The 27,270-nt window shown below is 46.6% G+C and overlaps 1 protein-coding gene across 2 annotated transcripts; it reads right to left on the reverse strand.

Annotated features, from left to right (window-relative positions):
• Positions 1–27,206, reverse strand: CLTB (clathrin, light chain B). Of its 2 annotated transcripts, XM_006884377.1 has the most exons (6): positions 26,815–27,206; positions 20,912–20,958; positions 8,793–8,910; positions 8,507–8,618; positions 6,824–6,877; positions 1–497 (listed from the first exon to the last, which is right to left on the reverse strand). In XM_006884377.1, exons 1-6 carry the CDS (start codon positions 26,999–27,001, stop codon positions 326–328), a joined length of 690 nt encoding a protein of 229 aa, XP_006884439.1. In that variant the 5' UTR covers positions 27,002–27,206; the 3' UTR covers positions 1–325. The 2 variants fall into 2 exon arrangements, with proteins under 2 accessions (XP_006884439.1, XP_006884440.1); XM_006884378.1 differs by lacking the exon at positions 6,824–6,877 and having other exon boundaries at positions 326–497; positions 26,815–27,001.
• Positions 27,207–27,270: the final 64 nt, after the last annotated feature.

Raw genomic sequence — 27,270 nt, forward strand, 5'->3', positions numbered from 1 at the left:
TGGCTTCCAGAGAAACGAGAATGGTAATAAATAAGTGTAAAAAGAGTTAACAACACACTGTTTAAGCCAAGAAAAAAAAATACATCAGGAGGAACAGTCACAACTGAGTGGACTGATGGGAGGCATGAGGGACTGGGCTATAGTGCCGGGAGGGGCAGAGGGAGAGGGGTGACGGGTCCCCTGCCCAGGCCCAGGAGATGAGGAGAAACAGAACAGGCTGTGTGCAGCAGCTGCTGGAGGCAGCGTGTGTCCTGCCTGAAGAGCTGCACCCCACCACCACCCCATTCCGCCCGTGACATGTGGCCGTGCTGCTGTGGGCAGGCACCTAACGGGACAGCGGCGTCTGCTTCAGGGACATGAGCACCGAACGCAGGCGGGACACGTCTTTGCACTGCTTGCTGCTCTTGGGGTTGAAGTCACACAGTTGGGCCACCTTCTCCCACTCAGTGCCTGGTGTCTCCTCCTTGGATTCCTTCACGAAAGCCTCCTCGGATGCCCTGTAGGTAGAGAGAGGACAGGTTTCCCAGCAGTCCCGCTTCCCCCTGGATCGGTGGGACTCTAATGGGGTCAGGCTGCCTTGTCCAGAGGCCACTTCTCCAACCCTGTGCCGTTGACCTCAGACCCTCCAGGAACAGCCTTGTCATCAGAGGAAGTTAGCTTGGTTCTGCCTCAGGATCTCTGCACTTGCTGTTATCTCACTTCTCCCCCAGGCCTTCTTACAGCTTACTGCTTTGTGTCAGTTGGGTACCGGCACAAGTCTCACCTCCTCAGACCTCTCTTACCATCTTCTGCCCTTTCCAGCCCCTACACTCTTCGTTCCTTACCTCCCCATCAGGAGCTTCCAACATGAGGCTACCAACACCTAAAGGCCCTTGGAGGAATTTAGGACAGCACTTCAGCTATTTTCTACCTTTCTAAAAACTTGGCAGAGACAGGACACTTCACAGAGAGACCATTTATACATGCAAATTCCTAATTATCTCTACTGAGCTGCTGCCTCTGGAGTGCTCCACTGGTCTTTGCTTTTACTGGAATCAAGTCAGGATGAAAAGCCGGTGGTCTCTCCCTTCATCAGTTCTGCCTAACAGTTACAGGAATTACTGATAAGGAGCAACTGAAGTCACCAAAAGAAAAGGCAGTAATGGACTGTTAGCTGAGAGGACTGAGTTTGTGTCCTGTTTAGTCAACTTATGTCCCTTCAACTGGTTCTGCTCAAGTGAAACCAGTCCTGCCACGTCCCAGGCACTGGCAGATGGTAGGAGCTCTGCAGGTGCCTCGCCAAGGAGGGGTGGGGCCAGTTCTGGTGACCTGGCACCTCCTTGGTGGTTATGGTGACCTGCTGTGTGCTCATTCCCCAGACTAAACTAGGATCAGAGTCTCCACCCACTCCGGCTTCTCACTGCGGGGAGGGAGAGGTGCCTAGGGATCTAACATGGCTACACATATGAGCAGGGCAGTGTAGGGTCTGATGGCAAGTGAGGATGGGGCAGCTGGTCTATATTCAGAGGCAAGAGGCCCCCTCAATGTAAATGCTGAGGAAGTGATCCAAGAAGTTAGGCTATATAACTTAGTTATATAAAAGTTAGGCATGTGGCATGAGGATTGCAGGAAGACTCAATAATAACCTGCAATACGCAGATGGAAGCCTTGCTTGTAGAAAAGGAAGGTGATTTAAAGCACTTACTGATGGAAAGACTAAAGCTTTCGGTATAGAAGACATCAGCACATAAAGAAAGCACAAATCCTAAGTAATGGGCCAAGATGAAAAATCATGATAAATGGAAGTAAGATTGAAGCTGTCAATAAGATCCTTTTCTTTGGATCCATAATCAACACCCACAGAAGCAGCAGTCGAGACACTAAATGACATATTTCATTGGGCAGATCTGTTTCCAAGGACCTCTTGAAAATATTAAAGAGCAAGAATGTCAAGTCAGAGCTGAAGTTCACCTGCTGTGGTATGCTTAAAAGCTCACGTTTAACTGTACCTGCAGGGGGAAAACCAACCCAATGACAAAAGCAAAAACCCACTTCTGGCCTTGAGTTCTGCTGGTGAAGCGGGCAAGCAGTTGTGCTGCTAACCTGAGCTAAGTGGTTTTAAAAGGGCCAGGGCAACGGCCCCAAGCGGACCTCCTCTCAGCCTCAGCCCTCTAGCCACTCCAGGCAGCGAGGCGCTTCCCGTCTCTGTGCATTTGCCTTGTCTGCTGCCTCCACTTGGAATGCCTTTTTCTTCCCACGCTGCCCAGCACAAAAGTCCCTCTCACACTTGAAGGTCCAGTCTGAGGTACAGCATCCTTGACATTGACATTGGTTCCTCCAGCAAATGGCACACAACAACAACACCACAACACACTAAGCATACTGTGCCCTTCACGCAGTTCTCAATTAGGACATATCTCAGGGGACAACTCGGTGATGTATGGAGGGCGAGGGGAAGGGGACAGACTGAGTCTCTCCTTTATATTTTAATAATAACTTCTGAAATGGAGCAACATATTGGGTAGTAACCAGTAAGTATGGAACAGATGGGAAGAAAGAAGGTGAGAAAGAAGGAAGGGAAGGCCTTGTCCTTGTGTGCCTGGCTCCAACGACAGCAGGGCAGCTGAGGGTGTGCCAGAGAGAGAACCAGCTCCAGCAGGAACAGCAGGACCTTGGCACATGCCCATGGTCCACGTCACTCCTTAATCACTGCATTTCCTCCTTCAGCACAACACCACCTTCCCTGCCATGGCGTCACTCACTGTCAGTCAGGTGACGATGGCACAAGAGGAAGCCTACTTACCACACATTTAAATTAGTCACAGTACCAACCAGATCCAAAAAGGGTACAGTGGTCTGGGAAGGGCTGAAGCCAAACTCAGGGCAAAATAATTGTTTTTTTAATCTAATTCTCCCAGTTGCTGTTGTTATGACCTCCATTTGATAGGTGTGGAAACAGACACAGAGGTGTCACTTTGCTCAAAGTTATACAGCTAGAAAACAGAGGATATGGGACTTAACCCCAAGTCCTTCCCTTGAGAAGAAAAAGTATCAAAATCTGCAAAGTGGAGCTAGAAAACCAGCAGGGAATCCAAAGGTCCATTCTGAGGAGAAGCAGGAAACTCTGGGGCAGAGATGTGAAGGCTGCCTCTTATATTACACATAGAAAAGATGTTAGAGATTGAATGAGAATTTTGCCTATTTGTAGGAAATACTTTTTTCCACAACATAAATAGACATCATTACATGGAATATCCAGGATTCAAATAAACTACATCTGTGGAAAAAGATAATGGAGAAGCTCGATATAATTAAGAACAATGCCAAGGGCTGGTTGCAAAATAGACCACTAATTGTTCATCTGCAAGCTGAATTTGAAGCCGAAGAAAATCAAAGTAAATCCATGAGAGTCAAAGTATGACCTTGCGCATAACCCACCTGCATTTAGAGACCATTTCAAAACCTATTTGGGAAAAGAAAGAAAACCCAGTTTGACACATTGAACACTAATAACTAAAGACCAGTGAATTGTAAGATATCAAAGATATTATACATAAAGAGACAAAAAAGGTCATTGAAAAGACAAGAAAGAAGGAAAAAACCCAAAATGCAAGTCAAGGATAAACTCTGAAACTTGCTCTTAAACACAGAATTACTGTTGTTATGTGCTGTTGAATCTGAACTGACTCAGCTGACCCTCTAGCGGATTTTCAGAGGCAATATATTACACGGGAGGAGACTGCTCATCCTTCTACAGAGCAACTGGAGAATTTGATCCGCATGTGTTTGGGATTGCAGCACAGCTTCTTATCACTAGGCACCACCTCTCCCTAAACACAGAATAGCTAAAACAAATTGAAGAAATGATGAAAAGACCTCAAAGAAGATTTCATAGGGTGGATCAAGAAGATAAAGTATTAAAATGTGCAACATATTGCTAAGAAACCAAAAGGGAAGACTACGCTCAACACTTTCCAATCTGAAAGAACTGAAGAAAAAATTCGAAGCAAGTTGCAGTATAATAAGGATTCTATGGACCAAAAAAATTGAACACAGGAAACATCAAAAGATGGAAAGAATACACAAGACCACTGAAACAAAAAGTACTGGCCATTGCTCAACCATTCAGGAAGTAGCACAGGACCAAGAACCAATAGTACTGAAGGAAGAAGTCCAAGCTGCCCTGAAGGCATTGGCAGAAACAAGGCTCCAAGAAGTGGTGAAAGACCACTGGAGTCTCAATGAATGGACACAGGGCTGGACCTGCTCACTCAGTCATCTATGCCAAGAAATTCAGAAGACAGCTACCTCAATCAACTGAAGATCTACTTATCTGTGCTTGTTCTGGGAAACATGGTCCAATGGATATGGAAATAACAAAAATGTATCATTAATAATATTACATGCAAGTAAAGTTTGGCTGAAGATCATTTAAAAATGGTTGCAAGGAGTCCACAGAGACTGCTTCTGGGTCAGGGTTTCATACATAGCTGTGCAGCTCCCTCACTGCGATCTATTGAAAGTCAGCCCTTGACACAGGGTTTGTATTAAAAAATTAAAAATTAAAAAATGATTACAGCAGTACATCCACACAGAAATTCAGAAAAGAATGTGGAACAACGGATAGAATTGACGATACTGGACCTTAGCTGAAAGCACACACTATTAGATTTATCTGTTTTACCTGTGTTTTATTGATTATGCAAAGACATTTTATGGTTTGGATCATAACAAATTATGGATAGTATTGAGAAGAATGGAATTCCAGAACACTTAATTGTGCTCTATGCAGACCCATACATAGACAGTTGTTTGACCAGAAAAAAAAGGAATACTGTGCAGTTTAAAATCAGGAAAAGTATGTGTCAAGACTGTGGCTTTTCACATACTTACTCAATTTGTAAGCCAAGCAAATAATCTGAGAAACCAGATTAGATGAAGAAGAATGCAGTATCAGGATTGGAAGAAGACTTATTAATAAGCCTCCAATATGCAGATGAAAACTTTCTTGCTAAAATCAAAGGCTTTGAGTATTAATTTATAAGAATCAAAGACTCTAGCTTCATAGGGAGCTCTGGTGGCCTTGTGGCAAGAATCTGCACTGCAATCCCAGAGGTGTTTGTTGTTGTTGTTATGTGCCGTCGAGTCGCCTGCGACTCATAGCGACCCTATGTACAACAGCCCTAAACTCCGCTCTGTCCTGTGCCAATCGCACTGTCTCTGACACTCCCATCCCAATTATCCCAGTCACTGAATCAATCCACCTCATAGAGGCCCTTCCTCTCCTGCGCCGTCCCTCCACCCTCCCAAGCATGATGTCCCTCTCCAAGGACCGGTCTCTCCTCACTACATGTCCGAAGTAAGTTAGACGGAGCCTCAGAATCCTTGCCTCCAAGGAGCCACCCGGTTTAACCCTCTCCAGGACAAATCTATTTGTTTTCCTAGCAGTCCATGGTATTCTCAGTACTCTCCTCCAGCACCACAGCTCAAAGGCATCAGTTCTCCTTCTATCCTCCTTGGTCATTGTCCAACTCTCTGATGCATAACAGGTGATTGCGAAGACCATGGCCTGTATCAGACGCACCTTAGTCTCCAGAGAGACACCACTGCTCTTCAGCACTTTGGAGAGGTCCCTAACAGCAGACTTTCCCATCGCAATGTGCCTTTTAATTTCCTGGCTGCTGGTGCCAAGACTGTTGACTATGGAGCCAAGCAAACTAAAGCTGTGTACAATCCCAGAGGTACATAGTTCAAATCCACCAGATGCTCCGCTAGAAAAGGAGGGGCAGTCTACTCCTGTACCATCAGATCCGATTTGATGGTACACACATAAAAAATAATATTAATAATAAAGACTCTTATCTTCAGCTTACATTTGCAATGTTAATTACATCTCAATATAAAACAAAAATTTTCAGAATGTCACTAAACCACATCATGATGAATACAAGATTGAAGTTGTCAAGGACTTAATTTTACTTGGATCCACAATAAATGCTCACAGAAGCAGCAATCAAGAAATCAAAGAAGACATTTTACAAGGCAAATGTGCTGCAGAAGATCTCCTTACAATGTTAAAAAGCAAAGGTGTCACTTTGAGGACTAAGGTGAACTTCAACTGTATGTTAAAGGTATTTTTTTTAAAAAAGGTATTTTCAACTGCCTCATATGTATGTCAAAGCTAGACAATTAATAAGGAAGGCTAAAGTAGAATCAATACCTTTGAACTATAGTGTTGGGAAAGAACATTGAATATACCATGCATGGACTTCCAGAAGAATAAATAAATTTGTCTTGGAACAACCAGAATGCTCCGTAGGAGCAAGAATGGTGAAATTGGACATGTTATCAGGAGGAACCTGGAAAAGGACATCATTCTAGGTAAAGTAGCAAAAAAGAGGAAGATCTTTCATTAGGATTGACATAGTCATTGTAATAGTGGGCTCAAACATAGGAACAGCTGTGAGGATGTCCAAGGACCAGTTGGCATGCTGTCTATTGTACACTGGGGTGGTACGAGTCAGCCAACTCGATAGCACCTGACAACTATTTTCTGTGCTTTGCCCTTTCACCTGAAGATGTCTTTATTCACCATTCCCCACTCCCTCAGGTCTCTTGATTTAGCAAAGCTGGCAGAACAGATGCTCAGTAAATATGTGCAGTAGATATGGAGGTGAGGGCTGTCATCTCTACCCACCCAAGAGGTTCCCCTCCTGTTGGGATCATTGCCCCATGCCTTGCTGCACCATACTCCAGAAACAGGAGGCTCAAGACACTGTGCCAGCTGTACTCAGGACCCCCACCCACCTAGCTCCCCAGGCAGAGGAGCAAAGGAGACACATACACATAGCCGATGATGTCAGCATCTGGCTGCTGGTAGAAGGCTTTGTCGGCAATCCTTCAAGGAAAGGTTAGGGGAGGGGTTAGGCAGTATGGAGGGTGGGAGAGGGAAGGATAGGAAAGCAAAATGGACAGGCAGGCCAAGGGTTAAAGAGAAAGAGAAAGACAGCGTTAGTATCACAAGTGAGAGTGATGTTAGGAAGCATCATTTAGACAGGCTCAGGAACTAGCCACAACCCCAGACGGCAGAGAAAGGATCCTCTACTCTGGCCACAGAGTTTAGAAAACCCTTATCATATTTACTCCCATGTTCATAAGCCTCCACTGGCTCTCACTGCGTGTGTCTGCAGAATATCATCTGTCAAGACTGTGTCCTGCACTGTGTGATGGCCCTGCTTCCCACCTTTCTCTCAAAACTCACTGCACTCTGCTGACTCTGACCCAAGACAGAGAGTCCTTTATTTAGTACCACGCTGTTTCCTCATCTGGAATGTCCTTCTCCACACACTTCCCTTTTCCTAATGAGCTAGTTATCCTCCAAAGCCCACATACCCACAGAATTTCCAAAGTCCAGCTGTCCACATGGGTTTCTCCCCTCTAACATCTCTGAGGACACAAACTGGTCCCTCTTCATCTGCCTATCTCCAGTGTCACAAAGAGCCTAGCAAGCAATGGTTTCAGAGTTGACAATCGCTTCCTTGCATGGCCTGTACCACACAGCATGCAGACTTGAGGACAGTGTGTAAGACAATTCCCATGAAGTTGTTCTCTGGTGGCATCTACTATCTTTGATTACCCAGCGTCCATCCCTTTCTCCCAGGGACCTCCATTGTAGAATCCCCCTGCCTCACTCATTCCCTGAGGTTTAGATGGGACTGACTGATTGATTCTAAGCATAACCTCAGGAAGGGAACTCTCAACCCAGGCTAGACACACCAAAGAGCTGCTTTGGGCTATGGCCATCAGACTGGGGGATATGCCTATGGCCCAAGCCAGACCAATGTAGAGCAGGCTCAGGACTTCTGATCTGAGCTGTTGACAAGATACTGCTTTCAGTGGGATAGCCATGAAGATGGGGCAGAAGCCCAGAGCTCCCGGCAGCCGACCTTTCCCCATATATCAGGGATATGAGTCATACCATCAGGCTAACCTTGGGGCAAACAGCACTGAAAACAGAATGAATTAAGTCTGACTGTGTCTGAGCCCCTGTCCCTGCTGAGCCTACAATCCACCCCCTGGCCTTTCTGTCATATCAGCTAGTGATTGTCCCTGAGCCTTGCGTCTCACAAGGTCAAAGTAACGGAATTTCTACCAGAAGCAAACCCCTGTAGCAGACTGATCCTCCCTCTTTCTCCCCACTCCTACTCCACTCAACCAGGTTTGTGTCCTCTCTATCCAAGCTGCTGACGTTGGACATTCAGCCTCACATTCTGGAGTCCTGAGACCTTCCTGCTTACTGACAAATCTTGCTTTCTATGGTTGAAAGCGGGTGAAGGCTCAGTAGCATGTCAGCTCCACAAGTGCACTCCCAGAAGTAGCTCTGGAAGTTTCCGAATCTTCCAGGCTCTTGTCATGAACACCCACACTAGGTAGTCTCTATCACATAGTTCCTCTCATTGTCTCTATACCTCTTCTCGCTATCTCTGTGGCCCAACTCATTTATAGCCTCCTACACAGCCCCTCTCACCGGTTGTTGATCTTGTTCTTCTCCACTTGCTCGCTCTGGCGCTGGTTCCACTCCTCTAGGTCCTTTTTAGCCTTCTCCCGCCACTCTTGTTCCGTCACCTTAGAGGCAGCATCTACGACCACAGCAGGAGAGTCATTTGCAGCTTTGCAGTAAGAACTGTGGGCTGGCTGGCTGCCCGACACCTGCCACCCTGCATGCAGCCCAGTGGTCCTCGCCCAGTTTTGGCATTGAAGGCAGTGCTTTAACACCCACACCCATCCCATTCCAGCCTCAGCTCCAACCTCACCCAGCTCCTGCAGCCGTTTCTTCTGCTCTTCTCTCCATTTGCGGATGCTCTCGGGTTCCTGTGTCAGCCGGTCAGCCTGGGCGATCGCTGCATAGCCATCCGCAGGCCCGTTGGCCTCCTAGGACACAAATGAATGGACACTTAGGACACAGCCCCTCACCCCTGCCAATAGCTTCTGCTGTCCCCTGCTGGGCAAGTTGAGTACCAGGCACTCTCTGGCACCCAAGCTGGACACCTAAATATATCTCAAAGCAATTTCACATCTACTGTGTCCTGTGACTTTGCTTTGCACTTGTTTCCTCTGCCAGCCACACTCCTCTTCCTGTGTCACCCTGGACAAGTTACCTCTCTATGCTTCATTTTCCTCATGATAAAATGGAATAAATAATAGTACCTGCCCCACACAGTTGCCATAGGACTCAACATAAATGACTCAACATATCAAGAATCAGGCACACTTCTTGGTTTACAGTACCCGTCCTTCATGTTGGCTGTCATTAAAGCCACACCTAGTTACAGATTTATTTACTTTTGTGATACTTATGGAAGTCTGAAAAGATCTCATTGTAAATGTATTTACTATGCATTGTCTGTCTCCTCCATCAGCATAACCCCTTCATGACAGCAGGGACTTTTTCTCTCCTGTTCAGTGCTGCCTCCCCAGCACAGTACCTGGTCCATAGCAGATGCTCAAGGATTACCTGTTGCATGAATGAACAAGTGACCCTGAACTGGGCAGCCCGCAATAGCTTTGACCACACAGGACTTGGGCTTGGCAGTCATGTCCTAGCCCTACCTCTGAGTCTCCTAGTAGAGAGGGTGTGTGGGTGTGGGGTGGGGGTGGGGTGTGTGTGTACTGGGCAGATTGCTTCACCTTCATTTTCTCATTTGAAGATGATGATAACAAAAGCTAGGACCCATTCTAGGGAATTCTGGTAACCTGGTAGGGAAGGAATTGCACTGCCAACTCAAAAGCAGGTGATTTGAATTCACCAGCTGCTTCCGGGGAGAGAGATGGGCAATCTCCTCCCATGGTATTTATAGTGTCTGAAAACCTGAATGGCACATAACAACAAGACCCATTGTTTCGCGGCTGTAAATCTAGATAGGAGAATGCCCATCTTTCTCCTGCAGAACAGCTGATGCATTTGAACCATGAGAGATGTTGGGCCTTTTGGTTAACAGTGCGATACACTAGGGACTATTCCACCAGAGCTCCTTACGTGAAATAGGCCAGACCCAAAAGGACAAATACTTGATACTCTCAGCGGAAGTGGCATCCACTTCCTAAACCACATGCCTCTGGAAACTCTGTGAACTTTGGTAAATGACAATAGTTATAGAAAGGCTTCAGGCCTTTTGTTCATAGGGTCACTATGAGTTGTGATCAACACAAAGGCAATCAATAACAACAACAACATGAAATAAGCTCATGTGTAGAAACCAAAGATGCTTAGTGGGTGCACAGTTGATGTTTGTTGTCGTGGGTTTTTTTAAAAATAAGATTTTTATTATAGGCTGGTTTGCTTAAAAGTTTGCATACATTGTTTTCACACTGGATCTTTCCCGTGTACACGTGATGTTAATGGAACTGGAATGATTTGGAAAAGTGTAGCAAGAATGATTGTACCACTTGAAGAATATCACTGAGTGATGAACAGAAATTATTGAGTTAATATATATTTTCATCCCAATAATAATTAACACACAATATACAGAGATTCATGTATTTCTTTACGTGTATATTTTTCCTAAATATATATACATGTGTGTGTGTGTATTTGGGGAGAGGAAGACCCTTAACAAGATGGATTTACACAGTGACTGCAGTAATGGGCTTGAGTGTGTCAGAGATTGAGGTTGGCACAGGATAGGACAGGATTCAGATCTATTGTTTATAGGGTTGCCATGAGTCATACTTCACTTGATGTCACCTAATAATAAAAAATATATATTTTCTCTCTCTCTCTTTCACACACACACACATATACACATATAAACATTTGCTATTTCCACAATCTTCACGTGTATAGTTTGTTGTTGTTGTTGTGTGCTGTAGGAACCAACTCGTATCTAACCTCCAATGGGTATTCAGGGGCTGTAAATCCCATGAGGGAGGACTGCTCATCTTTTCTCCTGTGGGGCGCAACTCCTTACCACTAAGCCACCAGAGCTCCTTATGTATAGTGACATTAATTCTGTTCATCATGTTCAGCCATTGCCCTTACTGTTCCTACATTTTTTTCATAATGTGAGAATTTGATAAAATTACATTTGTAAAACATTTAGAAGGATGCCCAGCATGGAATAATGCCTCCATGAATAGTAGCTAGCATTATCAGTATTATTATTTATTCCCATTTTGCAAAGACAGAAATTAAAGCCACAAGAGCTGGCATTATGTGGTGGCAGGGCCAGGGCCAGAGTCCAGGCCTTCTAACAACCAGGCCCAGGCTCTGCCCACGTCTCCAGACTGCCTGCCAGATCTGGGCATTTACAACATTAGGGGTTAAGAATTGAGCCTCAGCAAGAGACTTCACCCCTTCAGGAGATCCTCCAAGCTTGGCCCCATTATCACTGCCACCACCACTGCTGGGCTTCAGAGGCCCCAACACATTCCTGCCCCCACACATCCCCCACACTCCACAGCCACACCTTTGTTCCCTCAGCACTTGCTGCCTGGAACTGTCTCCTCCCTTTTCAAGCTGGTGAAATCATACTCCATCCCAGGGATTTTCAGCTCAAAATTTCCCTCCTCTCTTATTCTCCACATCCCAAGCAGCTCTCATACCCTCCGTGTGTGCTCCCTAAGCAGTGGGGTCCACAGGGTTAAAAAACCAGTCAAGGAGAACTGTGTTCCACAGGGGTTTTGGGGCTGGGTTTTCAGCAGTCAACCTCCAGGACTTTATTGTGAGGTGCCTCTGAGTGGACTCAAACAGCCAAGTTAGCAGCTGAGCATTTGCAGCCAAGGACTCCGGGCAGGCAGGGCAAGCCCAAGTTTATAGGCTGCAGCCCCTGCTTCATCGCTCCAGTCCTCCATCTTTAAGCACTTGTCAAAATTTCTGTGCTTTCCAATGATGTTTAATGTCTTCTTGTTCAGTGAGCTTTGGTTCAGATAGAGTGGGCAGCTGAGTAAAGGAGCTCCCACACAGAACGTGGGCACAGCCTCCAGCTGTGTGGTGGGAGGGAGGACAGCCCAGGGCAGGGCACCTTCCAGCAGGTCCCACCCTTGGGCAGGGCAGCTGCATTTACTGTTCTTGACAGAACTGCATTTATACTTCAAGTTAGAGGTTCTCTCAGGACATCCCCAGGGGCCTTTCCAGGGCCATTGTCTGGAAGGCACAAGACTGTCAAGGGGATGGGAAGCCCCACCCTGTAGGCTTTGGGAAACAGCCCTGCCCGAAGGCCAGGCTGCTAAGGACTCCCTTCTTTTCCTCCCTCTGCCCAATCCTATAGAATTACCCCTCTACATTAAGTGGTGTCAGATCCAATGGTCTAGACAGCAACCCACACCTATAACTTCAATTGTTTGAGTGCCCATAACTTTCTGCAAGTATATAAGTAAGAATTTTTTGGTTGTTAGTCCTAGTACAACAGAACCGAACACTGCCCAGTGTGTGCTGTCCTCACAGTTGTGGGTGTGTGTGAGCTCATTGTGTGTGTGGGTTGATGTGTGTGTCTCATTGAAGGTGTCCCTCGTTTTCACTGACCCTCTGCTTTCCCCAACATGATGTCCTTTTTCAGTGATGACTCGTTCCAGATGACTTGTCCATGGAAAGCAAGATGAAGTCTCATCATGTTCACGTCTAAGGTATTCTGGCTCTTCTTCTTAGAGACATGCAAACACTGAATGCCGGACTGCTCTGCTAGCGTGTGTACTATGTTTATCCAAGTGACGTGAGGAGTTCTGATATAAAAATAAAAGTATTCATCTGACGACCATCTGCCATCGATTCACTCATTCAACCAATGTACTTGAGCCCTTTCTCCATCTGGGTGGGTCCACCGCGACACCCAACAGGCATCTTCAGCTTCCCCTGATTTTTTCACACCCTAAGTCCCGTTGCCCTCACTCAGCAGCACAGTGGCTAATAACAGAAAGATGACTGGTCCAAACCCATCAGCCTCTCAGAAAAAGAAAGCCACAGAAGTCTGTTCCCGTCAACCTGGCGGAACCTCTGGGATGATTCTGCTCTGGCCTTCGGGGTCACTAAGAGTAGGAATCAACCCAGTGACCATGAGCACAGTAACTGTACTCAGTAAACAAGCCTATGAGCTGAGGCCAAAACCACACACTCATCCTCGATTTTTACCTCCCACATCCAATCCATCAGAAGTTCCTGACAAATACTGCCCCGCCAGATCACTTCCCACCCTGTTCCCCACAACTGCCACAGTTACCTCTGGCTGTGCCTGCCCCTGCTGCCACCCCACATCCCTACAGACCCTTCTCCACACCACAGAATGATCTGCTCAAGGTCTGTCAGATTCTACTATGTTGAACATGAACACATCCAAAGGCTTTCCCCTGCCTTCAGAATGAAATCTGCATGACTTGGTCTCTGGCCCGCCCACGTGGCCAGGATGCTCTTTGCCACACCAGCCATAGAACAAACACAGTTTGTATCCCTCAGTCCGGATTGCCCGCCCCCTAGAATCAACCCTCAGCATTTTCTCCCCAGCCTAGTGGAGGTCTTCTCTGATCCACTGGCTAACACAGCCTCGTTCCCATTCTGCTCCCATCAAGACCTCTCTAAGCAATTGCTCAGGTCTATCTCTGATGGCTTTGTGGGAAGGAGCTGTACGTACTGCCATAAAAGCCACATGGCTCAAATCCACCAACTGCTCCACAGGAGAAAGACAGGCAATCACCTCCCTTATTGCCTTTGAAAACCTTCTAGAGAGTCAGTTCTCACTCAACAGTACACAGCAAAAAACAACAGCATCTGAAATTCTTAGTTTGTTCATCTGGACAGGTGTTTCCTCTCTGTTTCTTCCCTAGAAGGTAAGGCCCAAGGAGACAGAGCTGGCCTGTCTTTCTTTGGCATCTAGAACAAAGCCTAGTTGAGAAGGGCTTCAAGAATATTTCCCAATGCCTGAATGTTGAAGCTTGGAGATAAGGATCAACAATTCAGCCTCTGTCCTGGGGTTTGGTAGGGGGAGGGCCTAACCAATGAGATGCCATGAGTAGGGTGTGTGCATCACAAGTCAAGGAAAGGGAGGGATAAAGGACTTTAGTCCTTGTATCCTAGAGGCAGGGAAGGGCTGGAGGCGGTGGAGAAGGAGCACCTCAGGGCAGGCTTATAAGGACCATGTAGTGCCAGTGCTTTTGGGAAACTGAGGACACAGAGGCCATGAGAGCTTAGAGGGAGGGGATGACAGGTTGGGCTGGAGAAGTCTTGCTGGGAAGGACCACTTCCTACTCATCACCCCCTCCATGAAAAGACTCAGATTACAGTGTTTTAACATTTTCTGAAAGCTTGCAATTAAACAGTTTCTTTCCTCTTTCCAACCCAACAGGATGGATTTTATTGTCTTTGTTTCACAGGTAAGGAAACTCTAGCTCCAAAGTCCCAAGGTCACACAGCCAGGAAGTGGCAGTGCTGTATGCAAACTGGATATTGGGTGTGAACACACTTTCCACTAAGTAGGGCTAAAGTTGCTTTTTTATTACAAGACTCATGCGCATTTTCTGTCCCTGATAAATCATCCCCTTCAAGATTAGAGTTCATCTCTCCCTCTCCCACAATCCCCATGCCCCATTCCCTAGCTCTCTCTCACATACAGCCCCTGCCACCCCACTGTGCTCACTTAATGCCTAGATTATTATTGTTAGGTGCCAGCTCATAGCCACCCTATGGTACCCTGTCCTGTCTTGTACCATCTTCACCATTTCTGACACTGTCAATCCATCTGGTTGGAGGTCTTCCTCCATGGTTTCACTGACCATCTATCTTTTCAAACATGATGTCTCTCTCCAAGGAATAGCCTCTCCTAGCATGCCCAAAGTATGTGAGACAAAGCTGTGTCATCTTTGCCTCTAAGGGGCACTCTGGCTGTACTTTCTCCAGATATATGTTTCTTCTTTTGGTAGTCAAGATGACACAAGGAGAATTGAGTTGTGGTATTAGAAAAGAATGCCTGGTTTAGGAATAAAGACTAGTTTAAAGTCATGTGGATGGAAATGGCCAAATACAAAATCCATGTGTTCAGATTCAAGCCAAGCTCTTCACTGCAACTTTGAAGCTTAGAAACCCCAAGTGCTTAAGCACACCCAGGGGGTGCCATGCACAATGTGTTCCACAGCATTTGTGCATGGAGGCGACTCTGCTCAAGCCCAGAGGGCCAGTCCTTGCCAAAGTTGGGCCCACCCCCACTGTGGTCCCCTAACTCAGCTCTGACTGTGACTTTACCATGACTCCTTTGCCTATCTCATATGCCAGGCCCTGCACCCCTTCATTCTCCCCTTGCATAACCCTCTATGTGATGGGTCCCAGATCTGGAGGAACACAGACAGAGTGTCCTACTCTTTGTGCCTGACACATGCTATTCTTTCATCCAGGACCATACAGAGCCTCTTCAGCAGCCTTGAAATCCACCTCAACTAAAACTACTTCCCCGTCCTGTCCCTTGACTCTAGGATAGAGCTCTGGCACCTGAGGGCCTGGATTTAAGTCTCAACTCTTCCCAGCTATTAACTAGAGTGAGATATTAAATATGCTTTTGGTGACTTAGTGGTAAGAAGCTAGGCTACAATCTCAAAGGCAGCTTGTTTGAATTCACCAGCTAATCCACAGAAGGATGGGCAATCTCCTCCCGTGCAATTTACTGCCTCTGAAAACACGCAGGAGGGTCAGCTACGGATCAATTCCGACTTGATGGCACACAACAGCAACAAAGTGGGAATCCAAGAGTACTTCGATCATAGGGATGAGCTAAGGTTAAGTGGCTGGAAAGGTTAAGTGTAGTAATAAACATGAAACTGTAAGGTAGTGCCTGCCACAGAATAAGTACCTACACTGTGGGCTTTCCTGTTAGACTCATGTTGGAGCCCTCACCATCCTCGTTACTTACATTTCTCTCCATGTCACTATCTTCTATTGGAAGTGATTTGCCTCTATAGCCACTGCCCTAGGTACAGTGCAAGGCATTCTTAAAAATGTGAGTTGATGAAATGAATGAGCCGATGACCACAAAGCAGTGTGGACAGCACAGGAGAAACACTGAGCACAGAATCAAGGCATTGACCAAGTGTCCCTCCTGCCCCTCACTGAATGTGTGGTCTTTGCCATGTCCCTTCACGGGGGGTCCTTGGATTTTCACTCTTGTGAGGGAATCATAGCACCCAATGATGGTACAAAGGAAGACAGCGAGATCATTGCCAAGGAAACATTCAGTGGCCTGAGAGGATGTGCAGGGCAGGGGAAGCTGAGTCGCTGTGGTTTATTCATTGCTGCCTTGTAGCCAGGGCTCCATAAAAGCTGGCCATGATATTGAGCATAACCAGGAAGAGCATAGTGGTGTTCCTGGTAGGCAAAGCCCTAGGGTAGCATGTTCCTTGTCTCAATTTTGCTCTGGGCTTGTTTTCTGCCCCTACCCCTGATAGTGAGTTGTGAATCCTGCATCCGGGGGCTAAAAGGGGGGAAGGCTAGTTACCAAGAGGACTGGTAGGTCAGAAGGGGTCACCACACACCCATGTTTATTGCAGCTTTGTTCACAATAGCAAGGAGTTGGAAACAACCTAAGTGCCCATCAACAAACGAATGGCTAGAGAAGCTGTGGTATATTCGCACAATGGAATACTATGCTGCATTGAAAAACAAGGAACTCATGCAATATTATTCAAAATGGTTGACTCTGGAGAACATTATGCTGAGTGAAATATCCCAGTCACAAAAGGACAAATATTACATGATGCCACTGTTGTAGAATGGGACTGTCCTTGGGGTTGGGGAGAGACTGAGTAAGATGGGTTCAATAATGTGTACTGCACTGAAACAGAGGAGGGAGAAAACTGTTTAAAAGAGAGATATAACTGGGTATTTCTGTCATCACAGGAGACTAGAGCGAGGGCTACATGGTGGAGGGGACCTGGGGGAGGGTTTGTAAAACAATGAAAGAATCTTTTCTTTTACTTTTCCATAATTTTTGGACTCATGTACTTATAACTTGTTAGTCAAATTTGTGTCTTCTAGGTTGCAACACCCCCATGATACATCTTCAAGGATATAAACATGTACGGCCAAGCACACTCAATAAGAGTGCATCTAAATCCCAAAATCAATCTCCATAATAGTCTATGTGTTTCCTACTGCCAAAGGGGCCCTTTAGAGTAGTGAGAGAAGATCTTCACCCTGAAACCCACAGCGTCCCTTTTCAGCAGGAAGTAGCTAAGAGAATACGCCATCCCCTTTTCCTTATGACTCAGGGTGAAGTCTCTCTCAGGGAGGAGTGATAGGGAATGGCAAAGGACACACTGACAAAGAAGATTAATCAGAACTGGCTTTGACAAGCACTGTGGCATTTGGACAAGAACAAACTGGGAGGAGGGTAGAGAGAATAGTGCAACAAGGAATGAATGGAAACCCAAAATCTCTGTCAATGTTTATGAAAATTAATTAAATATAGAAAAAAAAAGAAGGGGTCACCAGCAGCTACAAGAACACTGAGCCCTAAAGTGCTCCTGTCCCTCAATAGAGGAAAGGGGTCAGGAATGCCAATGCCTGATGACAAGAGGCTACGGCACCTCCCCAGCACCCTTCTGAGGCACACAGACAGTGAGGGCATACATTGGCCATGATGGCCCCGGGGCAGCCAGGAGGATGAGGCATATCTGTCTTTGGAAGGATTGACCAGCTAAAGCTAAGCTAAGCTGAGCTGCTGATTCCTTTAATCAGCTTAAAGGGAGTGTGGGGGCGAGGAACGAGGGAGCGAGTGATGGAGTGGTAGCAGGTGGAGCAGAGGCAGGTATGAACAGCCTATCCTTATAGCTTATATAGTTGAATCAGCTGGTAGCCCACAGGCTGCCAGAAGGAATAAGAAATGGAGCAAGCAGACTCTCCCCAGCGCATATGTGGGGAAAGCTGTACTCTGCTTGGTGTTCAGTTCTCAGCAAAGTCTGTGGCCAATCTCAGCAACAAACAAGTAGAACAAGGGGATGTAGGTGAGCCTGGGCTTTGCCACTAAGCCTCAGAATGACTCTTCATCTGAGAGCCTGCCTGTGAAAAATTCTAGAATGTGGTGTAAGATTATTTACAAATTAAAGATTATTAGCAACAGTGAGTTCAGCTGAGATTAGGAAAGGGATGGAGATAGAGATACAGGCACCAAACCAACCAAATAGGGAACACTCCTGATCTGGATGGTTTCCTGTGTGACTTTGCATAAGTTACTTCATCTCTCTGAGCCTCAAGATCCTAGAAAAGGAATGTTGTCCTGCTCGCAGTGCCCTGAGAACTTAAGCTTCAGGAAACAGACTCTTTCCAAAAAAAACAAAGTCCTTTCAAGTGTATTCACAGCCTGGGCAGCTTAAACCTCAAGGATTTCCCAAACTGGATTGGAGTAAATGTTAGTTCTTTGGCCATTTGGTCCAGTTAGACATGGAGCTCCTAACAGTCTAGAAATGGACTTTTTCTGCTTGCTAACAGTTGAGTAATTTTCCAGAAACAGGACTTGGCCAGTTTCCCCGTATAAGGTACCAGCCCATTCCTCTTACATAAGAATGTATTGTTTACTCCCCTAGAGGATTTCGGAGGCCAGTGCCTGTGTGAGTCACAACCCAAGAGGCCCGGAGCTACAGCCCAGACAGGGGTGACAGGTCTGTGGCCCAGGCAGGGTGGAATTAGGGCTCACCCTGTGGAGGCTCAGCCTCACCCCTGTGGGAACAGGAAAAGAGGGCTGAAGCATCTGTGGGATCCTGGGGAGGCATGTGTGGTTTGCATTCTTCCTACTTCAGAGCTCTTCACCTGATTGGTGTGTATATGAAGGAGGGGGCTAGAGGGTGTGAAGAGAAGCAGTTATTTTAATTAGGAGTATCTTTACTTGTATTCAGTTATTTGTTTTGTTTTCCTAATATAGAATCATTGTAAAGAATTATAAAATAACCTTGTGAAAATGAAAGCCCTAAAAAAAAAAAAAGAAAGCCCTTTTTTTTTCCAATGCAATAAAATTTCTTGAGAACACAGTATAGTACAAGATGGAAAATATTTAACTGAAAAATATTTTGTAGTAAAGACATGTGATTTAAGTGAACAATATTTTGAGATATCATTACCAGATAATGATCTAAAATGTTACCATTTATCTTAAGTTGAAAGAAATACCAAAAAGAATAATAAAACTTTAAGAAAGCAAAGGAATGACAAAGTTTAGAATAGTGGTTGCTTGAAGAGGAAGGGGATATGGAAGCAAACAGTATCAGCACCAGGCTGATTGGCAATGCATTGTTCATTAGATAGGTGTTCTCTCTCTCTCTCTCTCCCTCTTTGTGTGTGTCTTGAGGCAGAGATTTCAAAATATAAAGATAATAAAAACAAATCAGAATAATTCACATTTTTATGACCTTCACATTTGGTTTTGAAATCACACATGTACACATATATGACATCTAATGAAACACATCACCAACCAACCCAATACCAATGCCTTTTGTGCCCACATGCCCTTCCTCTCCAGGCAGCCATTATGAATGTTGTGGAAAGCCCTTTTCTTATCCGCCATCCGATTACTGCTAAGAGTTGATGCACAAGCACTCAAATATTTTTAAACAAACATATTTTTAAAATCAAAAGCAGGACCATGCTTGGTGTATTACTCTGCAAATGGTATTATGGACATCTTTTCATGTCAGCACAGAAAACTCTGACTGTTCTTTTCTACAACAGTCCCCTGATGCTGGACACTTAATTTGTTTCTAGTTTGTCTGTTATTAGAAATCCCAGAGTCCCTGGGAGGTGCAAACAATCAATGCACTGGACTACTAACCAAAAGGGTAGCTTCAGGTTCACCCAGAGATACCTCTGAAGAAATGCCTGAACAGCTACTTCTGAAATTGCCGCGGACAGGAGTTCTTGTGGCCTAGTCCATAGGGTGTTATGTTGTTAGCCAAAAGGCTGCATGTCTTCAGGGTTCAAATCCACTAGCTGCTCCAAAGGAGAAAGATGGGCAGTCTTGGAAACCCCAAGGAGAGTCACTATGAACTAGAATCAATGTGACAGCAGTGTGTGAGAAGTGAAATTGTGGATGATAATTCTACCCTGACATATGGGGTCACCATGAGCCAGAATCAACTCTATGGCAATTAGTTGGCAGTTAAACAGACTCCTACAAAGAATCCCAGTGTGTTGGTCCAATTTCTTCTAATTTTAAGAAATGGACTCTAGATGGAAAGGTCTGCATGTTTAAAATGTTAGAGAGGGAGCACTGTAGTGGGGTCCATAGGGAGTTACACTGCTAATCCAAAGGACGGGTGCCTTTCTGGTGGTTTCAGTTCATTTTTGATAGCTCCAAGGGAGAAAGATGGGCAATCTCCTCTCAAGTGATTTATAGCCAATGGCGGGTCAGCTATGAGTTGGTTCTGCTTCACAGCAATGAGTGAGGGGAGTTAGAGAGCATCTAGCCCACGATGTCGGTTTGGCGTCCCACCATTAGGACAGGTGTGTGCTAGGCCATGTTTCCTTCAGTCCAGTGTTGCCACACTATCTTTCCCTCCTGAGCCCAGCATCATCTCGGGAACACTAAGACTATGACTCATTGCTTCCTGTTCTCCAATAGTCCTTATTTTGAACCACTTCCTCTCCATAGCAAAACGTATGTTACTCCCTTCCCCCACGTTCCTCTTCCAGGGCATCAACATCACTGGAGTAAGAGGAGAGGGGGGAAAGTCTTCTTCTCAGTTACTAATACTGTTGAGACTCAGTGTGGAAACATTTACAGAACAATTTTGTTGTCAGTATCCATATCATCAAAGAGACGTAATTTACAACTGTATTTATCACATAACACCATCTGATTGAAATTGATAATAAATTTTTTTTTTAAAATCACTGAGGTTCTGAGCTTCCCTAAAGCAACAACAAGAGATCCTGATCCCCTCCACAACTTAGAAGCATTCTGCTTACCTGAAACACATCTCCATTGACTGTAGTACCCATGTCTTCAGAGCCACCTACAGAGAGAACAAGGAGACAGCATTGCTCATTGCTTCACTGCTAGGGAGCATGGACTGATGCTGCCTTTGTGCCTGAGCCAGCTTCTGTACATGCCCACTGATGCACATAAACATGCACAGACATAATAGGTACATAAATAACAGGCTCCATCCTTGACTGTTGACCAAGCCTTCTGTCAGCCATTACCACATTTTATTTCCACTACAACCCTCTGATGAAGCTGTTATGAACTCATTTTACAGATTGTCAACCTGAGGCTCAGGATATGTGATTGCTCAAGGTTATCTAACCAGTAATATCTCCACACCTACCTGACATTAATTTACCCACAGCTGAGACCGGGAATGGCCTGAATGTCCGCGGAGTCTATGCTGGTGAGTAGGCAGAGATGCTGGAGGCTGAGGGCGGGGCCAGAGGCCATGGAAGAGAGCGACCTTCGTGTTCCTGCCTGTCCCTGCAGTGCCTCCAACAACTGCTCCATCTGGGAGAGCAGGAATCGCAGTCCCCAATGGGCAGAACTTGCCCTATTTCTTCTCCTTCTGCCCCTCCCAGAAGGAATTTTCTTCTGCCATCATCAGTGACTCCTCCCGGTCTTTCCCCGATAGTTGATTAATCACAAATTCATGTAGTTCCTGCTGTAGCTGTGACCCTCCAGGCTGCCCTGCCCTTTCTAAATCCTACCCTGGCCCTTATAAGCTCAACTTTTTAGTTCTGTCTGCCTGCTGGTGGTAAAGACCTGGGAAGAGGTCCCTGGGTCTCTTTCTCCTCACAAATGTTTTCCTCAGAGCCTATGACTTAGTAAGAGCACAGTAACTATTTGCTAAGTAAATAAATGCGCTACGTTAAAGACTGGATGAATGAATAGTGGCTTTTGCCCACACACGTCTCTCTTGCCTCCAAGTTCACTTCTTGACCTCTTTCAAAGCAAGTGCCACAAGTTGACTTTAAAAAAAAAAAAAAGTCCCTCTCTGATTAAAAATACAAACACCAATCAAGAAATCTACTTTCTGTGTGTTCTACCTTGGGGACTTAGCAGGTGCTATTCCTCCTGCATGGAAGGTTGTTCCATGCATTTCCACATGGCCCCCTCCTTCACATCCTTCAGTCTTTTTTTTTTTTAATTAAATTTTATTAGTTTTAATGAACATTCCTTCAGTCTTATTCTGGGCTTCCCTTAACAGTCCCCTTCCCCAAAGTCTGACATGTTCATTTGCATATATGCTTATTATCCATATACAATATGGACTGATCCAGGCCATGGTCTTCTCAATTGCATCTGGGAGCTGAACAATGACTAAGGATGACAGAAGAATTTTGAGTTGTGGTGCTAGAGGAGAGTCTTGAACATACCAGGACTGCCAAGAGAATAAATGGGTCTGTCCTGGAGAGGGTGAAACAAGTTTGCTCCTGGGAGGCAAGGATTTTGAAGCTCCATCTTACATTCTTTAGGCATGTTGCCAGGAGGGACCAGTCGTTGGAGAAGGACACCATGCTTGGAAGGTTGGAAGGTCAGGACAGAAGAGGAAGACTCTGGATGAGATGGTTTGACACAGTGACTGTGGCAATGGGATCAGCTGTGTCAGAGACGGTGGGGTTGGCTCAAAATAGGGCAAGGACCAGAGCCGTTGTTCATAGGTTTGCTATCACTTGTAGTTGACTTGATAGCAATAACAACCATGCTTACTGTCTGTGTTCCCCACTTAAAAGAAGCCTTGATTAAGGCAGGGATTTTGTTTTGCCCACTATGTGGTCCCAAAACCAAGAACAGTGTTATAATCTGGGTTCAATATTTGCTGCTTCTGGTGTTATAGTATATTACGTGTGGGGCTGCGAACCAAAAGGTCAGCAGTTTGAATTCACCAGCAGCTCCAAGGGAGAAAGATGATTAGGTCCTCCAGCCCCACCAGTAAAGACTTACAGCCTCAGGAACCTGGTGGAGGGGGTCGCCACAAGCTAACTTCACTGCAGTGGTTTTGTAAGTGTTTGCTGAATGCTGATCACAAGAGGCTCCTCACAATTTGGGTCTGCCACTTTCCTGCTTTGCTTCCCACCTGTCCCATATCCCAAATTCTGATTCCCTGTTCCCCATACACATGTTCCTCACTCTAGGCCTTGCTTCCTGCTTCCCTCTCTTTCCCCAGAGGATGGTCTTTCAAGTTCACTTCTCTGAGGATCTATTTACAAGTCACCTCGACTTCCCTAGGGACTGATGGCATCCATTACCCTCTTGTGAAATTACTTGTGATCTTCCCCCTCCAGGCCCCAGGGCTATGGACTCCCTTATTTGGCCTCCATCGATCTGTTTCAACTCCTAAGGACTCCTGTACAGAAGAAGCAACTAAGAACTGGTGGCTAAATGGAGGCTGAAATGCTCTTTGGCAACCTGCTGCTACTGGACCCTCAAAAACTGCCATGCCTCCTAGCACAGAGCTGCAGGAGGCCGCGCGGATTACCACAGATGGACAAATACCCTTTTCTCAACCAGACAGTGCTGTGAAAAACAGCAACAATGCTTTTAGACTGGTGAAGGAAGGATACCTAATCCCAGAAATAATTCCCATAATCCTGATTTACTGTGTCAGCTCTCACCCCCACGCATTCTATCTGAGCAGAATTACAGGTTATTCCCACTTGGTTCCTTTATCAAAGGTGGCGCTGACAGTAAGGGTTTCAGTGGCAGCATCTTCTGCAGAGAATCTTCTGGAGGGTCTCCTTCCTCTCCCAGGGTCCATTCTCAGGATGATGCTTGATCTTTCCACAGCACTAACTACACATCGCCACATACTTACCCACTGCAGTCAGAACCCTCGTCTGCCCAACCTAGTTTTCAGAAAGTCCCTCTGCTCCAGTCCCTCAGACCTGTGAGCATACCTGGAGAGGAAGTATCTTCCTACCTCAGCTTCAGCCATCTTTAAGAATTCCACACACCACCCCCACCCCCCCAATACACAGAATTATGATTCGTCTGTTGCATATTTACAATCATGTGTCCACAGACATGGGCCAGCACAATGGGAGTGCAACTTCTGCGAGGCCAAGGGATAATCTTATGAGCATTGCTTCCCTCAGCTCCCTGATCCCTTTTGGAATAGAGGTAGAGAGGGTCCAGAACACTCCAGCCTGCTGAGAAAGGAGAAAGGGACTCGCCCTGAACTGAGCAGGCAAGTCAGAGGCAGAGCCAGGTGCAGTGCTGGGAAATGTAAATGAAATGGGTGTGAAAATGTGAACTTTTGGGGCCCTACCCAAGGCTGATGAATGGAAACAAAGTGTCCTTAGCACAGGCTGGCCAAGCACCAGTCCAAGAGCACAGGCAGAGCGGGGCTCAGGCCTAAACCTGATACCTCTAACCCAGGAGCACATGGGAGTCTGACGTCAGGGCACCCAGAGCAGAGACTGCAGAGAGAGGGCAACTCCAGAGATGCTGGCTGACAGCTGCTCTGCAGCCAGCCTCTGCTCAGCTTTGAGTGGGCCCAGGCAATTTCCCTCAGCCCTGTCTAGACTTATAGATGTCCCCACTTGGAACAAAGAGTTAACATGTTCAGCTACTAAATGATAGGTTGAAGGTTCCTGTCCCTCCAAGGGGAAGCTCGGAAGAAAGGCTTGGCAATCTACTTCAGAAAAAAATGAACTACTGAAAACCATATGTGCTCTACTCTGACATATCCATGGAGCCACCATGAGTTAAAAATTACTCGGGGGCAACTGCTTCCGGTGATTTGATTGCTTGATTGATTGATTCCCTTCTTCAGCTCCTCACACTCACTCTTCATCCAGAGAGGATTATGTACCAGTCCCACACCACCTAGATCTAAAAATGTCAGATCAATTCCATCCTATTCGGGCCTCATACTCAGCTGCCATCCTGCAACACCTGCCTGTTTCCTATGCCCCACTTAGAAGACAGTGAAGCATTTACAGCTTCAGCAAGTACAAGGCGGAGAGACCTCCATCCCCAGAGGACAAATTCCTGGCAGCTCCCTGGAAGAAGTGAGCATGCCATCACTTCTTTCCCTGCTACCTGAGTCTGCAGCCAATTCCACCAGTGCCAGAGAAGGAAGTGAGACTATAAGTGCCTGGAGCCCCAAGGCCTGGGAGAGTCAACTGCTCAACTTACAGACACTTCTGGCTGCCCTCAGCTTGCATTCTACTTGTCCTTTCTAATGGCATTCTGGCCTCTCCACAAGGCCACTCTCAAGCCAAGCTAGATGAGACCGGAATGGTCTCAAGAAGGCGTGAATAAATTAATGCTAGTGTATGGAAGCGGCTGGGTATCTCCTATGAATTTCCTGGGACAGGTAGGTGTCCAGGTTGAAGTGGCCAAGAGTTGTTCTCTGGGAAGACTCTACTCCTGGCTTAGTTGGGTAGCAAAAGACCCTTCGTCTCCCATCCCATCATCTCCTAGGGATACTGTTATAATATTTGAAAGCATGGAGCACAGCATTAGAAAGCTTGGAATTAAATCCCAGATCTGTCACTTACTGGCTGTGTAATTCTGTGCAAGACACAAGGCTCTCTGGGCTTCCTGTATTACATTTCTCATTTCAAAGGGTACAGAGATACTCCACTAGAACTATCTTATTTCAGCCACTAGAACTATCTTATTTTCGCCTATCTACAGTGTTTCTATTTGCCTCCTTTTCATAGGAAATGCCCAACTGCTTTTGAGGCAAATAGTAGGAGCTTCAACAGTTAAATGAATAAAAACATGACTATAAAAAGCCTTGTTGTTGCTTTTGTGTGCTGTTGAGTGGGAACCAACTCATAGTTGACCCTCAAGCGGGTTTTCAGAGGCAGTAAATTGCACAGGAAGAACCGTTTAGGGCAGCTTCTTACCACTAGGCCTCCAGGGCTTTGCAAGGATCACTTTTAACTACAAACCCTTTAAACTTATTACAGTGACAACATTAACAGGAAATATGTCTGGCACAAACTCATTAGGGTGGTATCTTTATTTTAGCAAGTAAAACTTAAAACTGTTTCTTTAAGCCCATAATGAATGCAGAGGTATCACTGACACACACTCCAGCACAGGAACCAGGCCCTGAATCCTGAGGTCAGGACAACTACAATAATCCTGACCATCTTTGGAAAGGCATTAAGCAGACAGTTATAAACCTCTGGAGGGCAGGGTCACAGCTGACTAATGCCTCTTTGTGCCCATCCCATGCTATTACTGTGTTTCTAAGTTACAGCCAGTTTCAGGGAAGACTGTAGTCAGGTGGAGAGGACTTTGAGTTGGACAGAAACAGGGTTAAAATCCTGGCTCTGTCTCTGACTCTGCTCCATAAAGGTACCTCTTCAGGCCTCAGTTTTTCCATCTCTGAAATGGGTATAATATGAAAGGCTTAAACATAAGTGTCTAGTCCAGTGGTTGCAGAATGACAGGTGATCCAAAGGGAAGATTTATGAGTTCCCAGTCTTCCCTGTTTTCCCAGTTGCTTGAGAGCGAAACCCAAGGAGAGGAAAGTTCTTTGCAACCAGCACTCCACTGTCCTCGCTCAGCTGGGCGCCTGGGGTGAGCCAAGCTGTCCCAGGCTCAGGAGAGATTGCTGGACTGGGCTAGTGTTAGATACCGGAGCCCAGCGGTAAGGAGGTAGCCTGAGGATGAAATGTCATGACTGAATTCCTGTTCGAGGAGTCATCAGATCCTCAGCCCAGGCAGGGCCTCCAGCTCAGTCCAGCTCCGAGATCGGAGATCCTCATACTGGTTCTCAGAGAATAGTCCTCCGTATTTCCCGGTGGTCCCCCCACTCACAGCAAGCTCCCTGGCATGATCCTGGACAGCCCGGACCGCCCCCTGTGTTCTGGCCTCGGTACCCCGTGCTGAGCCCCAGGGCCCGGCGCTGACTCACCCGCGCTCGCGAGTCCCGGCTGCGCGGGGGCCGCCTGGCCGCCCGCAGGTGCCCCGAAGCCCTCATCATTCTCTATGCCGGCGATCTCACTCTCCTGCTGGGCCAGGAAGGCGGCCGCCGGGTCCTCCTCGGACGCGTCGGGGGCCCCGCTCTCCGATGACGAGAAGAAGCCAAAGTCATCAGCCATTTTCCCCGCGTCTCCGCCGCAGCCTCCGCCCGGCGCTAGGCTCGGCCCAGCGGTGCCCGCTCTGCGCCCGCGGCGGCGACGCTGTCTCCGGAGGCGCCCGGGGAGCCGGCCTCGGCGGAGCTGGCTCTGCGGCCGCCGCGCTTCCTCTCCGCACCAGGCCCGGCTTGTCTGTCACTGCGGCTGCAGGCGCCGCGGCGGGAGGAGCCGGCGACGGGAATGCGGTGATGTCACCGACCGAGGGAGGGGGGCCGCGGGGCGGCCGGCAGGTC

Source organism: Elephantulus edwardii, unplaced genomic scaffold, assembly GCF_000299155.1.
Source record: "Elephantulus edwardii isolate Elephantulus edwardi_28Jun2011 unplaced genomic scaffold, EleEdw1.0 scaffold00033, whole genome shotgun sequence".
NCBI classification, from domain to species: Eukaryota; Metazoa; Chordata; class Mammalia; order Macroscelidea; family Macroscelididae; genus Elephantulus; species Elephantulus edwardii.